The 21,286-nt window shown below is 44.9% G+C and overlaps 1 protein-coding gene across 4 annotated transcripts in view; it reads right to left on the reverse strand.

Moving 5' to 3' along the window:
* The window catches only part of DLG5 (discs large MAGUK scaffold protein 5), a 1,179,851-nt gene that overhangs the window by 173,307 nt on the left and 985,258 nt on the right, over positions 1-21,286 (reverse strand). For all 4 annotated transcript variants that reach the window (XM_069240807.1, XM_069240806.1, XM_069240808.1 and 1 more), the window contains one exon: positions 18,404-18,597. In XM_069240807.1, the coding sequence (XP_069096908.1) occupies positions 18,404-18,597 (194 nt within the window). The remainder of the gene's footprint in view (positions 1-18,403; positions 18,598-21,286) is intronic.

The raw sequence follows: 21,286 nt of genomic DNA on the forward strand, positions 1-21,286 counted from the left end.
GACTGGGCAGACCTCTGGTTCCCTGTCCCCACGCCCACGTGGGATTCTATGTCCCCTGCCACGCAGCGGATGAACAGCCTGGTAGGCACAGTGGCTGGGGGGGAGTGGGGGGCAGAGGAAGGACCAAGGGACCGAGCCGTAACCCAGAAGTCCTTGAATCTCTCCAAGGCCGAGTCCGCTTTGTCTCCAAAGAGACGAGAGCCATCAAAGGGCATGTCCATGCAGGACTGTTGGACATCCCCAGAAAAAAACAGAAATACTCAACCAGGCGTTGTGTCGCAAGGCCACTGTCGTAACAACCAATCTGCCCAAAGAGTCGGTCGTGTCCAGCCCACATCGGATTGTGAACTTCACCGCATCTCTCCCATTGTTGACAGCTTGGGAGACAATAGCACGAGCCTCCTCCGGTATCTGTGGCAGGGCTTGTGCAACCGTATCCCACTGAGAGTGGGGATAGTGGCCCAAAAGGCATGTGGTGTTCACAGACCTCAGCACGAGACTGGAGTAAGGAGAAAACTTCTTCCCAAATTGTTCCAGCCTTTTTGATTCCCTACCCGGGGGTGCAGAAAAGAATGCACCTGTAGAAGAGGAAGCATGGATGACAAGACTCTCAGGAATGGGGTGCTGGGACAGGAATTTAGGGTTGTTCGGAGCGGGCCAATGGCAGAGTTTAATAGTCATATTCACAAGAGCCCCTGTGTTGGGTTTGGACCAAGTAACAAAAGTACACCAGTGAGGGCTTCATTGAACAGTAAAAGGGGCTCAGATGTGGAAGCCCCTGGCTGAAGCACCTCCATCAGGAGGTTGGACCTGACCTCTACAGTAGGAAGCTCAAGGCCAAGGACCTCATCGCCTTACTGACCACCATACCATAAGTCGCTCCATCTGCCGTACCCACGGTAGGAGGAGACAGCATGCCAGCATCTGAAGAAGTGTCCAGTCCACTGGTGTCCCGAATTCCTGTGCCCAGTCCAAAAATGTGTCATCCTGGTATTCATAAGGGTCCAGGGACCCCTCCAATCCTTTCCCAAATTTGTACCCATAGGAAAAAGGGTCCGAATCCGACCTGGGGTGTATGGGCCCCATCAAAGATAAAGGTGGCGTTGGCCGACGCTGCTCAGACTCAGAGTTGTTGGGGATAAGGTTCGGGGTGACGTCGATAGTGGGCACTACCGACATCTGTACTATTTTGTGTTTGTGTACTTGGAAGAAGGGTTCTTCTAAAGTGAATGCTTGAATTTCACTTACTCTTCTTAAGGACGTAACTGCTACCAGGAAAGCAACCTTCCATGAGAGAAATTGAAGAGCGCAAGAATGCATGGGTTTTAATGGTGGACTCATAAGCCTAGTGAGCACAATTTTCAGATTCCATGCAGGAGCTGGTGGAGCTCTAGATGGAATAACTCTTTTAAGGCCTTCTATAAAAGCTTTTATGACAGGAATTCTAAACAGAGAGGTATGTTGTTTGTTTTAGAGGTAGGCTGATATTACTGTCCAATTAATTTTAATAGATGAATATGCAAGATTTGCTTTCTGTAAATTAAGCAAATAGCATACAATATCCTGTACTGATGCTTTAAGTGGATCAATGTTTTTAGGCTGACAGTAATATGCAAAACGTTTCCATTTATTTGCATAGCACTGCCTGGTTGTAGGTTTACATGCTTGTTTTAGAATGCCCATACATTCCGATGGAAGCTGTAGGTATACAAATTCTATGACCTCAGGAGACAATTTGCCAGGTTGAGCATACGGGGATTGGGATGCCTGATCTGACATTTGTTTTGAGTCAACAGGTCTGGTCTGTTTGGGAGCTTGTGATGTGGTACTACTGACAGTTCTACCAATGTTGTGTACCGGTGTTGACGTGCCCACGCGGGAGCTATGAGTATCGTTATGAGAAAGGTGTGACGGATTTTGTTCACCAGAAATGGAATTAGTGGGAGAGGGGAAAAGCGTAACCAAATATCCCTGACCAATTGATCTATAGGGCACAACCATTAGATTGAGGGTGTGGGAACCTGGGTGCGAAGTTTGGGCATTTTGCATTTTCGCTTTTTGCAAAAAGGTCTATGTCCTTTGTTCCCCACATGTGAAAGTACTGTTGAATTACTTGTGGAGGATTCTCTCATTTGTGTATTTGTTGCTGTGTCCTGCTTAAGAGGCCCGCAAGTTGGCTGTGTATCCCTGGGATATACTCTGCTTCCAAATTGTTTGTGCCAGAAAGGACAATTGGGATGAGGGTGTCCCCCTGTTTTTGCAGATAATACATTGCTGTCATGCTGTCTGTTCTTATTAACACTGTTTTGTGAGTGATCTGTGCCTGGAATGCTTTGAGTGCTAAAAACACTGCTAGCAATTCCATGTGGTTTATAGGGTAAGTATGTTGATTTGAGTCCCATTATCCCTGTATAGAAGACTGTTGAGTTGGGGTCCCCAACCTGTTAATGATGCATCTGTTGCGATTATGGTATGTCTGCGGCACAGGGTCCTGAAATGGCCGCCCTTTTGATATGTTTGATTCCACCATTGCAGAGATTTGTAAATTTGGTGGTCCAACACTACTAGCTCTTGTATTTAACCTTGTGACTGAGACCAGATGTGCAAAAAACACTTTTGCAGAGGTCTCATGTGTAGATGTGCATTGGGCACCATTGCTATGCATGATGCCATCATTACTAATAGCCTCATGACAAACCTTACTGTGTAGGTTTGATTGACTTGTAATTGGGATATGAGAGTGTGAAACGCTTTAATTCGTTGTGGATATGGGTTGGTTAATGTTGACTGAGTGTTCAGAATTTCTCCTAGATATGGTTGAATTTGTGCTGGCTGAAGGCCAGATTTCTAGTAATTGATTGTGAACCCTAGCCTGTGTAGGGTATCTATTGTGTATTGCGGGGGCTGTTGACAGTTTTGAATGGTGCTGGCTTTTATGAGCCAGTCGTCCAGGTATGGGAAGACATGTACGTACTGTCTTCTAAGGTATGCCGCAACTACTGCTAGGCATTTTGTGAATACCCTTGGTGCTGTTGATACTCCTAAGGGTATTACTTTGAATTAATAGTGCTTCCCCGCTATCAAAACCTTAAGTAGCTGCGATGTGCAGGATGTATAGGAATGTGGAAGTAAGCATATTTTAGATCTAATGCTGTCATGTAGTCATGTTTTTGTAACAAGGGAATGACATCCTGTAGAGTGACCATTTGGAAATGCTCTGACAGGATATATTGATTTAGAGGTCTGAGATCGAGAATTGGTCTGAGAGTGCCATCCTTTTTTGTTATGAGGAAGAATAGAGAATATACCCCTGTCCCTTGTTGACTGATGGGAACCATCTCTATTGCATCTTTGAGTAGACGAGATTCTACTTCTTGTTTTAACAGACCAATGTGTTCAATAGAGAGCCTATGTGAACGGGGAGGAATATTTGGTGGAGTAGAGAAGTTATAGGCAATAACCATTGCGGATAATTGACAGTACCCATTGACCTGTTGTAATTTGTTGCCAGTGAGGATGGAAATATTGAAGTCTTCCTCCCACAGGAGATGTATCCTGTGTGGGGATGCAGGGAAAGTCACTGCTTTGATGAGGTGGAGACACCTCTTGCAGCAGCGGATTTGCCTCTAGATCAGACAGTGTGTCCTCAATAAGAGACTCTGAAAGACCCCCTAGGATAATATTGTTGCCCCTGTTTTTGATGGGAAGTAGAGGCCTCTGAAGTTTGTGGCTTAAACACTCCTCTAAGTTGAGGTTTATGAAATGAGCCCCAAAAAGGTGTTGTGTAAAGGGTTCCCTTGGCCTTTGCTATTTCAGAGCCCTTTTTTCATTTGTCAATGGTTGTATCCACCTCAGGTCAAAAAAGTTGCTTTTTATTAAAAGGCATATTAAGGACCGCTTGTTGTATTTCTGTTTATGATCCTGAGTATCTCAACCATGCATGCCTTCTATTCATAACACTAGTGTTAATTCCCCTAGCTGCTGTGTCAGCTGCATCTAGTGCTGATCTAATCTGTTTACTGGCAATGGCTTGTCCTTCTGCCACTACTTGCTGTGCTCTTTTGTGGTGTTCCTTTGGGAGGTATCAAAGGAGCTCCTGCATCTCGTTCCAATGTGCCCTATTATACCTGGCTAAAAGAGCTTGGGAGTTGGCAATTATCCACTGATTTGCAGCTTGAGTTGCCACTCTTTTTCCTGCTGCATCAAATTTGTGGCCTTCTTTATCAGGGGGAGGTGATTATAGGCTGACGGTCTTGTGGGATACACATCAGGATCACTGGGTGGAACTGCGTCAGAGTGACACATATCCCATGGACCCATGTTATAAATACTATTACCCATAGAGTCCCCATGTGAAGAAGCATGAGATTGTGTGGGTGAAGTTGGTGGTGGAGTATGAGGTGGTAGAGAAGAGGGAAGATAAGGCGAATGCGGTGGAAAAATCTGTGCAGTCTTTGGCTTCTCTTTATGTTTAAAGATTTTCACCAGTGAAGGGCCAGTATCCAAACTCTCTTGGAATGCTAGTTTCCTCTTTGTAATTGGAGGAGGAGGGGGAGGCAACAATATTTCCAGTCTCTTTCTGGATTCGAATCCTCCTTTGTTCTTGATTCATGACCTTAAGAATGGGTCCAATGTCTGTTTCATATGCCTCCTGTTCTGAAGATAAAATCTGTTTTCTGCCTCCTAATGAATGCTCCGAAAGCTTGGTGGCAGAATGCTTCATACAAGCCGAAAAAGTGGTTTGATCGGTAGGGGAAAGTGGTTTCGGCTCCGAAGAGGGGCTTTGATGTTTTGACTCCAAAGAGGAGCGTGAATGTTTTGGCTACGATGCAGTATGACGCCGTCTCAGTTCTGAAGCAGGCGTGACAGTCTGTTCGTGGGAGTGAGTCGGCCTTTTTTGGCGCAGAGCCCGAAGGGCGGTCGACGATCTGTTGTTTTCGGGTCGAACAATGGCCAGCAAGCAGTGGTAGACCCAAGGCCTTCTGTGATTTCTTAGTTTGTTTTTGATGGAAGGGGCTGGTGTACTCATGTACTGCGCCGCAGGTAGTACCTGGCTATCCTCATCTGAATCTCGGTCGGAGTCAGAGTCTCGAATGGAGACTGCAGTCTGTGCCTGTTCCTCATCAAAGATGTTGGGCGTTTGTTCGGTGGGCTTCTATGTCATCTCTAACTGCCTTGCTCCTCGATCTGGTAAGGTCTTCTTTGATCAAAAAGACCCACACGCCTCGCAGGTCTCTTCTTTGTGGTCAGGAGAAAGGCTGAGGTTGCTGGAACTTGGCGTGGCACCGAGGACAGAATCAAAATGGAGTTCAATCCATGAGCCTATGGTGCAGTAGGCCCCAAAAGGCCCAAGAAGGGCACGGGCGCCCGAAAGGGCGTTTAATCGATCCTGACGCTACAATCGAAAACGATACCGACGTTAAGGAAAAGGAAAGAGAAGTTCAGATAGTACTGAACCGAAAGTACCAGAGCGAGAGTGAACAGTTCCGAACGCGACGGCAGAGAAAAAACAATCTAACAAAGAACTCAATGCCCATGCGCACTATCACAGAGAGGAGTCATTCGATCCAGTGACTCTAAAAAAAAAAAAAAAAAGCTTCTTCGAAGAAAAACAACTTGTAACACTCAGAGCCCAACACTAGATGGCGATATATGCACAGTGTAGGAAATTGCCTCTGTATATACTATTTCAAAGTAAGAAATAGTGTGCAAATAGTCCAAGGGTTCCCCTTAGAGGTAAGATAGTGGCAAAAGTAGATAATTCTAATGCTCTATTTTGTGGTACTGTGGTTGAGCAGTAGGCTTATCAGAGGGTAGTATTAAGCATTTGTTGTATACACACAGGCAATAAATGAGGAACACACACTCAAAGACTTAATCCAGGTCAATAGGTTTTTATATTGAAAAATATATTTTCTTAGTTTATTTTAAAAACCACAGGTTCAAGATTTACAGTTAATACTTTAAATGTAAGGTACTTCACTTAGATACTTTAGGGACTTTGAATGGAAACACTATCATGTACAGTCTTTGTAAAAAATGGCAATAAACTATTTTCACACAGTGCAAAAATCAACAGTTCCTGGGGGAGGTAAGTAAAGGTTAGATTAGGAGGTAAGTAAAACACTTACATGTCTCAGTCCTCAGGCAGCCCACTGTTGGGGGTTCAAGGCAACCCCAAAGTTACCACACCAGCAGCTCAGGGCCGGTCAGGTGCAGAGGTCAAAGAGGTGCCCAAAACACACAGGCGCCTATGAAGAACAGGGGTGCTCTGATTCCAGTCTGCCAGCAGGTAAGTACCGGCGTCCTCGGGGGGCAGACCAGGGGGGTTTTGTAGAGGACTGGGGGGGACACAAGTAGGCACACAAAACACACCCTCAGCGGCACAGGGGCGGCTGGGTGCATTGTGCAAAGCAGGCCTCAGGTTTTGTATAGGTTTCAATGGAGGGACCCGGGGGTCACTCTAGCGGTGCAGGCAGGCAGTCACGGGGTGGGGGTGGGCTGCTCGGGACAGCCACCACCTGGGCAAGGTAGAGGGTCGCCTGGGGGTTACTCCTGCGTCAAAGTTCGGTACCTTCAGGTCCTGGGGGCTGCAGGTGCAGTGTTGGTTCCAGGCGTCGGGTCCCTTGTTACAGGCAGTCGCGGTCAGGGGAAGCCTCTGGATTCTCTCTGCAGGCGTCGCTGTGGGGGCTCTGGAGGGTCGTCTCTGGTTACTCACAGGCTCGCAGTCGCCAGGGAGTCCTTCCTTGAGGTTTTGGTTTTCTGCAGGTCGAGCCGGGGCCATCGGGTGCAGAGTGTAGAGTCTCACGCTTCCGGTGGGAAAACGTGAAGTCCTTGGAAGTTGCTTCTTTGTTGCAAAGAAGTAGCTGGTTTTGAATAGGGCCGCTGTTCACTGGAGTTTTCTGATCCTATAGTCCAGGGCAGTCCTCTGAGGCTTCAGAGGTTGCTGGTCCCTGTCGGATGCGTCGCTGGAGCAGGTTTTCGAAGCTGGAGACAGGCCGGTAGGGCTGGGGCCAAATCAGTTGTCGTCTTCCTCCTTCTCTGCAGGCTTGTAGGTCAGCAGTCCTTCTTTCTTCAGGTTGCAGGAATCTGCTTTCCTTGGATCTGGGGAGCCCCTAAATACTGAATATAGGGGTGTGTTTAGGTCTGGGAGGACAGTAGCCAATGGCTACTGTCCTTGAGGGTGGCTGCACCCTCTTTGTGCCTCCTCCCTGTGGTGAGGGGGGCACATCCCTAATCCCATTGGGGGAATCCTCCAAAATCAAGATGGAGGATTTCTAAAGGCAGGGGTCACCTTAGGGGCTGTCCTGACTGGTGGGTGACTCCTCCTTGCTTTTCTCATTATCTCCCCTGGACTTGCCGCCAGAAGTGGGGGCTGTGTCCAGGGGGCGGGCATCTCCACTAGCTGGAGTGCCCTGGGGCATTGTAACACGAAGCTTGAGTCTTTGAGGCTCACTGCTAGGTGTTACAGTTCCTGCAGGGGGGAGGTGTTAAGCATCTCCACCCAGTGCAAGCTTTGTTTCTGGCCTCAGAGAGCACAAAGGCTCTCACTCCAGGAGGTCAGAAACTCTTCTCTCAGCAGCAGACTGGCACAGACCAGTCAGTCCTGCACTGAAGGATTGGGTAAAATACAGGGGGCATCTCTATGATGCCCTCTGTGTGCATTTTTTAATAAATCCAACACTGGCATGAGTGTGGGTTTATTATTCTGAGAAGTTTGATACCAAACTTCCCAGTATTCACTGTAGGCATTATGGAGCTGTGGAGTTCGTTTTGACAAACTCCCAGACCATATACTTAATATGGCCACACTGTACTTACAATGTCTAAGAATGGACTTAGACACTGTAGGGGCATATTGCTCATGCAGCTATGCCCTCACCTGTGGTATAGTGCACCCTGCCTTAGTGCTGTAAGGCCTGCTAGAGGGGTGACTTGCCTATGCCACAGGCAGTATTGTGTGTGCATGGGACCCTGGGGGGATGCCATGTCGACTTTGCCTTTTTCTCCCCACCAACACACACAATCTGCAGTGGCAGTGTGCATGTGTTAGTTGAGGGGTCCTTAAGGGTGGCACAACACATGCTGCAGCCCTTAGACACCTTCCCTGGTCACAGGGCCCTTGGTACCACTGGTACCTTTTACAAGGGACTTATCTGTGTGCCAGGGGTGTGGCAATTGTGGAAACAATGGTACATTTTAGGTGAAAGAACACTGGTGCTGGGGCCTGGTTAGCAGGGTCCCAGCACACTTCTCAGTCAAGTCAGTATCAGGGAAAAAGTGGGGGGTGACTGCAACAGGGAGCCATTTTCTTACACACAGCATGTGTTTCTGCAGCTACATACGCCATCGAACACACACACACACACACACACACACACACACACACACACACACACACACACACACACACACACACACACACACACACACACACACACACACACACACACACACACACACACACACACACACACACACACACACACACACACACACACACACACACACACACATATATATATATTCACAGTGTGTACTTACCTCCTGTTGGAGGCCTGCCTATAAGTAATCTAGTGTGGTGCTACTATTACTTTTATAACACTGTGTGGTTCCTTTCATGTGTGACAAGTTACTGTGTGGCTATTGTAGGATTGCATAAGCTTGGCATGTCTCCTAGATGAGCCTTGGCTACTTGTTCACAGCTACCTCGAGAGAGCCCTGGTTTCCTAGACACTGCCTACATTCACTAATAGGGGTCGCCTGGACCTGGTCTAAGGTGCTTACACCACAGGTGTCCATCACACACCAGGCCAGCTTCCTACAACCCCTAGCAGGTGCAGATGAGCTGCGACCACCACCACCACTTTCGTGAACACCCGCGGGGTGCTGGTATGGCTGAAGGGGAGCACAGGAACTGAAAGTGCTTGTGACCTACCATGAATGGCAAGGTATGTCTGTGGGCAGGCAGGGTTGGAATATGAAAATAGGAATCCTGCAAGTTCCACACTACCAATTCAGTCTCAAGGGCAGAAAGGACCTGAGCTAGAGTGAGCATTTTTGGACTTCTTCCTAAGGAAGAGATTGAGGGACCGGAGGACTAGGATAGGAGGAAGGTCCTTGTCCTTTTCGGGCACAAGAAAGTAGCGGGGCTGCATTCCTCCCGTCAGCAATAGCTTGGGAGAGAATGGCCCGGGCCTCCTACAAGACCTCTGGCAGTACCTGCGCGCCCGTATCCCATAAAGTATGGATGTAGCGGCCCAAAAGGAATGGGGTCTTCATGGATCGCAATGCCAGATGGGAGGATGAGAACATTTTCTTTCCAAGTTGGTCCCGTATTTGTGATTCCCTGTCCAGGGGTGTGGACAGGAATGCGCCAGAAGAGGAAGAAGTCTGAATAACTAAGCTCTCAAGCATAGGATGCTGGGTCAGGAATTTAGGGTCGGTAATCGCAGGCCTAAGGTGGCGGGCACAGTCCTGTGCTGGGTTTAGTCCACGTCCCCAGCAGAACATCAGTGAGGGCTTAAATAAAGGGCAGAAGGGGTTCAGATGAAGCCCTGGGCTGAAGCACCTTAGTCAGGAGGTTATTCCTGACCGCCTCTGAAGGGAGCTCCAGGCCCAGGACCGCAGGCATTCTTCGCATCACCATTGTGTATGAAGCTCCCTCCTCTGTAGCCACAGTAGGGGGAGAAAGTGTACCAGAGTCAGGGGAGGTGTTGAAACCACTATCATCACCCAACTTCTTACTCTAGTCCATATAAGGGTTTTCAAGCTGGTATTCTAGCACGTTAGGCGACTTTGTTCCGGCACAGAGTCTGAAATGAGTATGGGGTTGATGTTGATTATGGGCCCAACCAACATCGGGAGCCTCGACTTCTGTACCGGCGCCGGGGAAGGTTACAATGGCATGACGGGCGTCGGCTCGACTCTGATAACAGATCCTGGGGTGCCCCTCGGAGAAGAGGCCACACAACCCAAGGAGGCTGCCACCGACCCTACTGGGCCCGATGGCATCACAGGTTGTTCGGTCTACCCAACTATGAGGTGCATGGCCTCATAAAGCTCCCTGAGTTGGGCAGGGCTGGCTCCGGCTCACGGAAACTCAGGGAGGCACGGAGCCGACCCAGAAGCAGGCCCTGAGGACAGAGGCCTAGAAGGATAACGCACCTACCGCTTTGCATCATCCGAGCGACGGGGTGAAGTCGAAGAACGTCTGCTTTACCAAATTGTTTTCTTAAGAAGAGGCCATTTGAAATGGGCCTGCAGTTTGCTGTATCAGGTGGGTTGAAGGCTTTTTTTTTTGTTTTTTTCCCCAGAAGAGATTTGATGTGGGAGGTTTTGAGCTCCGGTGGGCTCTAATAACCTGTGCTCATTTCCTATGGATTAAACACATATTCCTAAACTGGCTTATAGTGATGATTCAGCATGGCAACTTTCAATAAATGTCTTGGTGCTTATGGAAATAGTTATCACACCTTACTTTACTTAGAGACTAGCAATTCTTGGAAAATGGAAGTCTTTTAGAAGCTCTGTTCTTAAGAAACTATGTTTTAGGTCATTGAGTACATGTCAAAGGGAAAAATGCAGTCACACAAAGTGAAAAGGTACAATGGCTGAACTGAGTCCACTGATCTATACTTTGTGCTGTGGTGAGAGAGTCACAACACTTGTGGTGGAATTTGTCCTTCTCTGATTTCAGTACAAGGTGGACAAAACTGGTTAAAGGTTCGAATCCAAAATAACATGGTAGGAAAAATCACCATTTAGAAGTATAGGTAACAGCAATGTTTTCCTGCACATTTTACATCATTTAGAAAGACTTTAATTAATGGTTAGGGCAGGACCTGTGGCATAAGAACTCTTATTTGACAAATACTGGAAGATGTGCAAACCATGTGAAAATCAAATATGATCAGGTTCCAAAACATAAAAATCTGTGCCAGTTCATACTGATGTAGAGATAGTAGTACATTTGATGTGATGACAGTAGACCGACTGTATAATCTCAGAAAACTCAACCTATTCAATGAAGTCTTGAACAGTGTAATGCCCAAGTTTCCCAATTGTCTGATGGTCCTTATGGATTATTTCAACCTTAAGTTGAATCCCAAATCACAGTACTTAGATTGGAATTAACTATTATATGTTCATATTATTTCACCACCAGTCTGTCTAGAATGTGCAGTTTCTATGCTTGCATGAAATTTGCAAATGATCTTGGCGAATTAGATTTTACTTTACCTAATTAGTTGTTTTTGCTTCGAAATGCCAGTCTCACAAACACGAATTTAGGGTGTGTAAAAAATATCCCTAACAACAATATTTGTGTACAGGCTTGGTATTTAAATTAATTTTGTATTTTCAGGTTATTCATATGGAAGGGAGTGATCATCTTCCAATAAGAAAGAAGTTTAAATTTGATATATTGGATAGAAATGAAAAGGTGCATCATTTCAAGTAGAGTGCCCAAGATAGTAAACAACCCACATAGATGACGAACTATAAAAAGGCCTTCAAAAGTTCAGGGTAGTATAAAATCGCATAACTTTAAGATGTTGAACAACAATATATTAAGTTAGCATAAAGCTGTGTTAATAGAGGTAGTGGCATGTTTGAATGCTGAAGTGAAGAGATTTGCTAGGTCAGTGCAGGAAAAAAAAGACAAAAAAAGGAGGAAAGTTTTACTCTCAATCTCAGAAAACTCAGTTAAGGTAGCTGAACTATATAAGAAGGATAAGTGGGAAAGTTTAATTAAGGAAGAATGTGCAAGACTGTAGGAAGATGGCTTTGTATATGGCACACTAAAATGAAGAACACCATACAGAGAGTTCAGTGGATCCCCAAAGGTTTGCAGAGGCAGAAATAGATAGGTCTAATGCACAATTTGTGGTAGTGTGGGCGAGCAATTAGTCTTATCAAGGAGTCATGTTAAGCATTTGTTGTACTCACAGAGTCAATAAATGAGACACACACTCAAAAAATAAATCAAAGATCAAATTAGAAAAATAACATTTTCTTTTATATATGCTTTGAACCAAAGAACTTCACTATAAGATAAGCAGTTTTCAAATTAAAAATACTTTTCAACTTTAAAAATGGACACATTGCAATTTTCAGTGTCTTCAAAACAAGAATGCAGTTTTGCAGGGAAGTACTCGACTTACAAATCCAGTCTTCGGGGTTTTAGGTCAACACCAGGCAAAGTTCAAATCAGCACCAAGAGTGCACCCGCAGCAGCACAAGGGCGGCAGTGTGCAGAGGTCAAATGTGGGATCGGTGCCCAATGTTAACCAACAGAGACGGGGGGCATAAACCAAGATGCATTGCTCACAGGTGAGTATAGTGGTGTCAGGGGTCGATCTCATGGAGTTGAGGTAAGTACAACGGGGGGCCACAAGGCAGCACCAACCTTACAGCCTCAGTGGCACAGGGGCTGCCGGGTGCAGAGTACCAACACAGTGTTGGGTGCCCAATGCAAGTCAATAGAGGAGGTCGGTTTTGGAAAAAGGCTGCAGGCTGGGGGCCAGCAGGTTGAACGAAGAAAACCCACAGCTGCCCAGGTAAGTTCGAATGTTAAGGGACTCAGGGACACAGTCAGTCCATCTCCCCAAGGTCTTCGGATGCAGGGGTGTCCTTTGCCATCGGAAAACAGCTTACTGGGCAGTTACGTCAGGGAGAGTCTTCAGAATGAGACTACAGGCTTCGGGCCGGCAGGGGTCAACCCACGGTAGACTTGGGCTCAGAATCCTTGGGGAAGCCTCACAGGACAGATGGGCCACTCGGACTCAGGCGTCAGGTGCAGAATCGCGGTTCCTCAGGGCAGTGTTCTTTTTCTTTAAATTTGCCTGCTTCTGGACAGGTCTGCTGTCCATGGGAGATCTTGGTCTTTGTGGAAGGCAGGCAGTCCTCCCACGGTTTTGGAGGTCGTTTGGATGCAGGACAGGTTGAAGCAAAATCGTTGAGGGCTGCAGACAGGCCAGTAGGGCGGGGGCCAAGTCAGTTAGTGCCTGCAGTCTTCTCTGCTGGTGCAATGCTGTAGTGTCTGGCTCTTCTTAGGCTGTCAGGAATCTGATTTCTATTGCCACCTAATACTGAATTAAGTGGAGTTATGGGCGAACCAGGTGGTAACCACTGGCCTACTCACCTTTAGGGTGACTACACCCTTGCTATGACCACTTCCTTTAGGAAGTATGCATAACCCTATTGGCCTAATTCATTCCAAACAAGATGGAGGAATTTAAAAAGTAGTGTCCATTTCAGCTTGTCCACACCTTAGGGGTGGGACTGGCATGAAGTGAGCACTCCTCCTAATTTAACTAATTTTCCAGCCAGTCCTTCCACCAAAAGTGTGGTCAGGAACCTCTGGGCTAGAAACCAGGCAAAAGTTGGGGGTGGGGGGGGGGGGGAATGGGGGGTGTAAACCATGTCAAAAAAGGCACTTTCTTACAAACACTAAGGTCTGAATATATCTGTGTTAAAAATGAGAAAGGGGAATATTATAAATCAAACTGGAAAAAGGTGATAAAAAGGTGATATCAGTTATCTCAAAGGAATGCCTGCAATTTTGGAAGTGAGTACTATTTGGAATAGGTGTGAGACAGATTACTTTAAGGCGTGTGGTACGAGAAGAGTCTTGGATTTAATATTTGGAAAACACATTTAGTAAAGTGTACTATAATCTTGGGATGTCAGCTGAATATGAATGATGAAGAATCTGTTACCTGGTTTTTAGATGAAAATAGAAAGTAAGTTATTTTGTTGTTTATGCTTTCAAGAGCAGATGTGCTGGACAACCTTCAGGTGATCATTAAGACAAACTTTGATTGGTGGTCAAAGTGTTTTTTGCATAGCATTTAAATATTTAACAAATATAGAGTAATTCTTAAATAGCTGGAAAGGGATATTATAAAGCCTATTCTAAGGAAATGCCTCGTTGGCATGGTTACCCCCTAACTTTTTGCCTTTGCTGATAAGTTATTATTTGAAAGTGTGCTGGGCTGGGACCCTGCTAACCAGGCCCCAGCAACAGTGTTCTTTCCCTAAACTGTACCTTTGTCTCCACAATTGGCACAACCCTGGCACTCAGGTAAGTCCCTTGTAACTGGTAGCCCTGGTACCAAGGGCCCTGATGCCAGGGAAGGTCTCTAAGGGGTGCAGCATGTCTTATGCCACCCTGGAGACCCCTCACTCAGCACATGCACACTGCTTCACAGCTTGTGTGTACTGGTGGGGAGAAAATGACTACGTCGACATGGCACTCCCCTCAGAGTGCCATGCCAACCTCACACTGCCTGTGGCATAGGTAAGTCACCCCTCTAGCAGGCCTAACAGGCCTAAGGCAGGGTGCACTATACCACAGGTGAGGGCATATGTGCATAAGCACTATGCCCCTACAATGTCTAAGCAAACCCTTAGACATTGTAAGTGCAGGGTAGCCATAAGAGTATTTGGTCTGGGAGTGTGTCAAACAGGAACTCCACAGTTCCATAATGGCTGCACTGAAAACTGGGAAGTTTGGTATCACACTTCTCAGCACAATAAATACACACTGATGCCAGCATGCAATTTATTCTAACATACACCCAGAGGGCATCTTAGAGAGGCCCCCTGAATACCTACCCGACTTCTAGTGTAGGCTGACCAGTTTTTGCCAGCCTGCCACACCCCAGACATGTTGCTGGCCACATGGGGAGAGTGCATTTGTCACTCTGTGGCCAGGAACAAAGCCTATACTGGGTGGAGGTGCTTCTCACCTCCCCCTGCAGGAACTGTAACACCTGGCGGTGAGCCTAAAAGGCTCAACCCTTTTGTTACAGCGCCCCAGGGCATCCCAGCTAGTGGGGATGCCAGCCCCTCCGGCCACTGCCCCCACTTTTGGCGGAAAGGCTGGAGGAGATAATGAGAAAAACAAGGAGTTGTCATCCACCAGTCAGGACAGCCCCTAAAGTGTCCTGAGCTGAGGTGACCCCTGCCTTGAGAAATCCTCCATCTTGAATTTGGAGGATTCCCACAATAGGATTAGGGATGTGCCCCCCTCCCCACAGGGAGGAGGCACAAAGAGGGTGTAGCCACCCTCAAGGACAGTAGCCATTGGCTACTGCCCTCCCAGACCTAAACACACACCTACATTCAGTATTTAGGGGCTCCCCAGATCCCAGGAAATCAGATTCCTGCAACCTGAAGAAATAAAAAGGACTGCTGACCTACAAGCCTGCAGAGAAGGAGGAAGACGACAAATGCTTTGGCCCCAGCCCTACCGGCCTGTCTCCAACTTCGAAAACCTGCTCCAGCGACGCATCTGACAGGGACCAGCGACCTCTGAAGTCTCAGAGGACTGCCCTGGTCTACAGGACCAAGAAACTCCTGTGAACAGCAGCCCTGTTCAAAACCAGCTACTTCTTTGCAACAAAGAAGCAACTTCCAAGGACTTCACGTTTCCCGCCAGAAGCGTGAGATTCTACACTCTGCACCCGACGCCCCCGGCTCGAACTGCAGAAAACCAACACCTCAGGGAGGACTCCCCGGTGACTGCGAGCCCGTGAGTAACCAGAGACAACCCCCCTTAACCCCCATAGTGACACCTACAGAGAGAATCCAGAGGCTCCCCCTGACCGTGACTGCCTGTAACAAGGGACCCGACGCCAGGAACCAACACTGCACCCACTAGCCCCCAGGACCTGAAGGAACCGAATTGTGACGCAGGAGTAACCCCCAGGCGACCCTCTACCTTGCCCAGGTGGTGCCTGTCCTGAGCAGCCCACCCCCACCCCGTGCCTGCCTGCCTGCACCGCTAGAGTGACCCCCGGGTCCCTCCATTGAAACCTATACAAAACCTGACACCTGCTTTGCACACTGCACCCAGCCGCCCCTGTGCCGCTGAGGGTGTGTTTTGTGTGCCTACTTGTGTCCCTCCCAGTCCTCTACAAAAAAACCCTGGTCTGCCCCCCGAGGACGCAGGTACTTACCTTGCTGGCAGACTGGAACCGGAACACCCCTGTTCTCCATAGGCGCCTATGTGTTTTGGGCATCTCTTTGACCTCTGCACCTGACCGGCCCTGAGCTGCTGGTGTGATAACTTTGGGGTTGTCTTGAACCCCCAACAGTGGGCTGCCTATGCCCCAGGACTGAGACTTGTAAGTGTTTTACTTACCTCTTAATCTAACCTTTACTTACCTCCCACAGGAACTGTTGATTTTTGCACTGTGTCCACTTTGAAAATAGCTTATTGCTATTTTTACAAAGACTGTACATGATATTGTTTTCATTCAAAGTTCCTAAAGTATCTAAGTGAAGTACCTTACATTTAAAACGTTTAATATAAATGTTGAACCTGTGGTTCTTAAAATAAACTAGGAAAATATATTTTTCAATATAAAAACCTTTTGGCCTGGAGTAAGTCATTGAGTGTGTGTTCCTCATTTATTGCCTGTGTGTGTACAACAAATGCTTAACACTACCCTCTGATAAGCCTACTGCTCAACCACACTACCACAAAATAGAGCATTAGAATTATCTACTTTTGCCACTATCTTACCTCTAAGGGGAACCCTTGGAGTCTGTGTACACTATTTCTTACTTTGAAATAATATATACAGAGCCAACTTCCTACACAGTTACACTAGAAAGACAATCTCCTCTTAACCTAAAAAGTATAGGCTTCTAAGACTTATAAATGAAGGTACCAATGTGTATGCTAAGATAATACTGAATTCTCTAAAGGACTGGACAGAGATCTATGAATTCATCCCAACTGAACAAGTTGGATTTAACTCAACTTCAGGCCATTATTTTCACTTATGGTCAATTCTGCTAAAGTAGATAGAGACATTGAGTAATTTGTTCTGGTACTTTGTTGAATTACCGGCAGCAACTGGGCTAGCTAACCAGTCTAAACCTCGGGAGATTTTAATCAAATTGGAAATGCCCTGTAAGTTATTTTTAATATTGCAAAACCAAGTGGGCAAAGTTGGATCAAGGTGGCTTCATTCCAAAAATATTCAGATATTGGTTGTGTTTTGGTCTCTACACTTTTTGCACTTAGTTGACATCCCCTCACTTTTAGCAAGAACAGCTTCCTATTCACCCTAGATGGGAGGTCGACATATTACTTGTCTTCTATATGCAGACAATTTGGTGATTATGAATGTGACCGAAATAGGATTGCTAAAATAATTATCTGAGTTTTATAAGTATTGTCAAACTAAAGTTAGCATTTATTGTGGATTAAACCAACGTTATTGTATTTGGTGCCAAGAAGAAATCCTTCAATTGTAATATTGGCAAAATTATGTGAAAGGAAGTTTCCTCCTATAGCTATTTAGATTTGATATTCAATAATAATTTAGACTGAGAGATACACATGGATAATTTACAAACATGTATATTATAAACTAATTCAGAGCTGCATAAATCAGGTATAAATTATGGAGGTCTTTCTTAATCACCAATCCCAATACCATGTAAAGCTACAGACCCAACAAAAATGCTGTATGGAAACTGAATTTCCTTTATACTAGCAGGACACAGGACTGGGATTTTAAAGAGGGACAATGTTTGAAATCCCTGCTGAATTTGTCAAAATCATCAATAGTACAGCTAAATAAGGAAGGGAACAAGATTAACATTTTCACCATTACAGAAAAATTATTCAAACCTTACAGTTTTGGAATAGGTTAGTAAATTCAGGGAAGGGCAAAATTACTTAATTTTGTAGAAAGGAATTTTTCAACAGTGAATTTAAGTAGGCAAAGAGATTGAGACCGCCTTTAGTTAAAAACGTAAAACAGCTCTCTTTAGAACTCTTCTATTTTAACACCACATCTAAGGCTTTCTGCATTAGAATTGTATTAAAGGATGGAAATGACTACTAAGGAAGATGATTTTAGTCATTCAAAACTAAAGAACTTGACAGTAGTTTCGGAGATTTATGTCAATTAAGTTAGTGGGTCTCTGTACATCACTCTTGTGCTGAGGTCGGAAAAGACACATGCTATTTTAAAATCAAAAACTGGACTGAATCTCTTTTATGCCTTGCCGGAGATGGCTAAACTCCTGCAGCAAACTGGGGAGTTTTTAATCTTGAGTTAAATAATACATTTTCTAATATGTAAATATTGCTGGATTAATTATTTACAAAGGATCATAAGAGAGCTTTTTTTTAAACTTGTTCTAGTAAAATATGGTAATAATTTTCACTTGCAATCTGGGAGCTTTCTATATGCCATGCCATTTTATTTTGAAGCAGGTAGGTTTTTATTAGCCATAAATGGTTGTGAAGTGGAATTTAACTGGTTTCATCAGCATGTAGAGGATAACTAAAGCAGTATGTGTATTTTACGCATTGTAGCTTGAATGACCACAGTCAGTAATGAATGTGATGACTGACAAACTACTGTCCTCTTACCTTCTAAGAAAGGAATGGAGTCTGTGCTGATGGTGTCCAATGCCAGTAAATCCTTCCCGTCTTTTGAACCACTACGTTTGTGCTTGTGTTTCCTTCGAAAGAATGAGCGCCGAGCTGCTGCTGATACAGTCTTATTTGAACTGTCATCTTTTACCTCAGACATGCTGTGCCTCCTGTAAAATTCCTGGTCAATCCTAAAATTAGACATTTAGGAGAGAAGACTTTAGATTGACATCTAGGCATTTCTTACATCACTTGAGAAATCATTATCAACACATGCGTTGCTTGTACAAACAGTACCTAATGAACCTACAGTTAATTAGTCATGAAGATCTTTCTGATCACGTTCATTAATATTTTACTGAGCACAATATTCTAGGTCTCCAACTAAATGTAAGCAACAGTGAAAATACAGTTTAGAATTTGACAAAGTGAAGGTTATTGACCTCTAGTAATCGCTATCGCTTCTTGAGTGTATGAGACATGCAGAATAGTTCCTTGTTGTCTGGTGAAGGTCCCAGAATAATGTTTTGGATGGTAAAATAAGTTAGAGTTGCACATGCAATTGCAGGTTAAGTTCACTTTGGTATTATTAACTCTCAGACTAATCCAGAAAAGACACCTAAGCTATTAGCAGATCACAGTCCTTTTAAACGACAATCCCCCACTTTAATTTTGCACTCTTCTTGGATCTGCGCGAAACCGGAGATCCTTGCACGGATGCTAAATTGCTAACAGTCCACCAAATTTCATACTGATTCATCCAGCAGTACCAAATATATTAGGAAAACATTTTTTTTGCTTAATCTTGAGCTTAAAGAGGCTGGAAATACAAGATGAGACGAAAAGCATGCTACAAGGCTGCAAAATGTTTAATATTTCTTATAAGGTATCAAATTTATAAACAAAAAGATTTTCCAATTGAAAGCTGCAACATAACAATATCATCAGCACAGAAGCAGCCCAAAAACCTTGCTAATTTGGCTTACTGATACAGCTTTTTACCCTTAAAATGAAAGGCATTTACCATTCTTTTGAGGTTTGCGGCTTTCTCGCTCTCCTCAATACTCAACAATCCGCATTTTTGCCTCACATTCTCCTGAAAATGTATTTGGCTCACGAACTCCCAGACTATCCAAAACTCACAAATTCAAATTGATTTAAGGAACTTTCATATTTCACTGACACAGTCAAAACACAGATACATAACACATGTACAAAATAATTAACCATTCAAAGCCTGCCAGACAGCTTTTCTAAATCTACTCAAAAGATTTACCATAAACCACAAAAACATGCCAGGTTAAGTTCTATTTCATGGCGAGATAGGGCTAATCTCCAATATCGGTGAACAAAAGTTCTCACTGTAGGAGACAGGGGAAACCCTTTTTTTTTTTTTTTTTTTTAACACTAACTCTCCGTAAAATAACCGGTCTGCACACAACTTGTAATACCAAAACATCTATTCATTCACACTTCAGGTATAGACAGTACACAATAGTGGACTCACCTTCTGCTAGACCCTGTACTAAAAACCACTTCCTCAGGAGCCTGCTTCATTCAATCTTCAGTCCTGCCAAAAAGGCTCTGAGTACAGTCATGCAATAAGCAAAGCACCACTTACTCCTAGAATTGCTAAGCACAGCTTTCAACAATGCCCATTAAGGTTTGGCCTGCCCCTGAGCCCAAAGTACTGGTCCCATAGAATGCTAAGTATGGCCATCTAACATCTAAGTCATTATAAAGGAAAGGATATATATATATATACATATTACACAAAGTTATGTTCACACTACCAATAACATATGTGTTAAAGAGCGAACATTTATGGCTCCATCAATTGTCATGTCATTTGTACCTTGCAAGGCCACAAGCAGCATACTTGGAGACAGTATGATAATGTGTCCCTAGCTATATCCTGCATTGGCACCTCCTGTTTTCATTGTGGATACTGTGAGCAGTGCATCTTTTTTAAAAGTATGCATTGATCCAACATCTCTAATTGGCCACAGGGTTGGCGTAGACACAAAAATTGTGACTTTTGTTTTTCCTGCCTTGCTCCGGAGTCAGCTACAGGCTATACAATACTTAATTTTTAGCAGGCTTGACCAAATATCATCAAATTAATGTGTACACCCGTTAATCCATAGGATATCTGGCTGACAATCATACCTGCAAGGTGGAAGACTATAAGAATTTGTAACAGGGATTTATTACAAGTGTTAAAAGTAGCCTGTCAGGCTGCTAGGGATGGATGGGTGACAAACACTGGACAGATCTCTTCCCTAGAGTGGTGAAAGTGGGGGGCTAGACCATTGTTTCAGTCTAGAAAAGCCAATTTTCCAGGCCAGTGGCTGCCTTCAGAAGCATTGGCAAATCTGGAGTGGTTGGGCGAGGCACACAGGGATCAAACTAGAACCTTGGGAGAAAAGATTCTGGTACATAGAGAGGGAGCGGGACTATTTGAGCCTCAGGAGATTGAGGGCAGAAAACAACTAGCAGTAGTAAACAGGTGAGGTGGTTTAAAGGAGATACATTAACTCTGGAACTGTGGGACTCTTAAATGTGTTAAATCTGTGACGTAATTTGACCGAGGGGTTATTTTGTGCTGTATAAAAACAATTAAAAAGTTATTTAAAAGAAGTATCCAAAGTGTGGAACACCACAATTCAGTCCGTTCTATCTGAAAAGCCATCAGTGATGCACAAATGTGACTTTTTAATAGGGGGTTTTAGAGGGTTTGTAATTTGGAGGGTGCAGAATTGCATCCCAAAGTCAGCAAAGGAGTTAGTAACCAGAAGGCATTCCAGGCTGTCAGTTTTTTTTTGCTTTTATGTGTGGTGTGCATGTTCTTGAGACATGACTAAGTTCAAGAAAATGCAA

Source organism: Pleurodeles waltl, chromosome 6, assembly GCF_031143425.1.
Source record: "Pleurodeles waltl isolate 20211129_DDA chromosome 6, aPleWal1.hap1.20221129, whole genome shotgun sequence".
NCBI lineage: Eukaryota > Metazoa > Chordata > Amphibia > Caudata > Salamandridae > Pleurodeles > Pleurodeles waltl.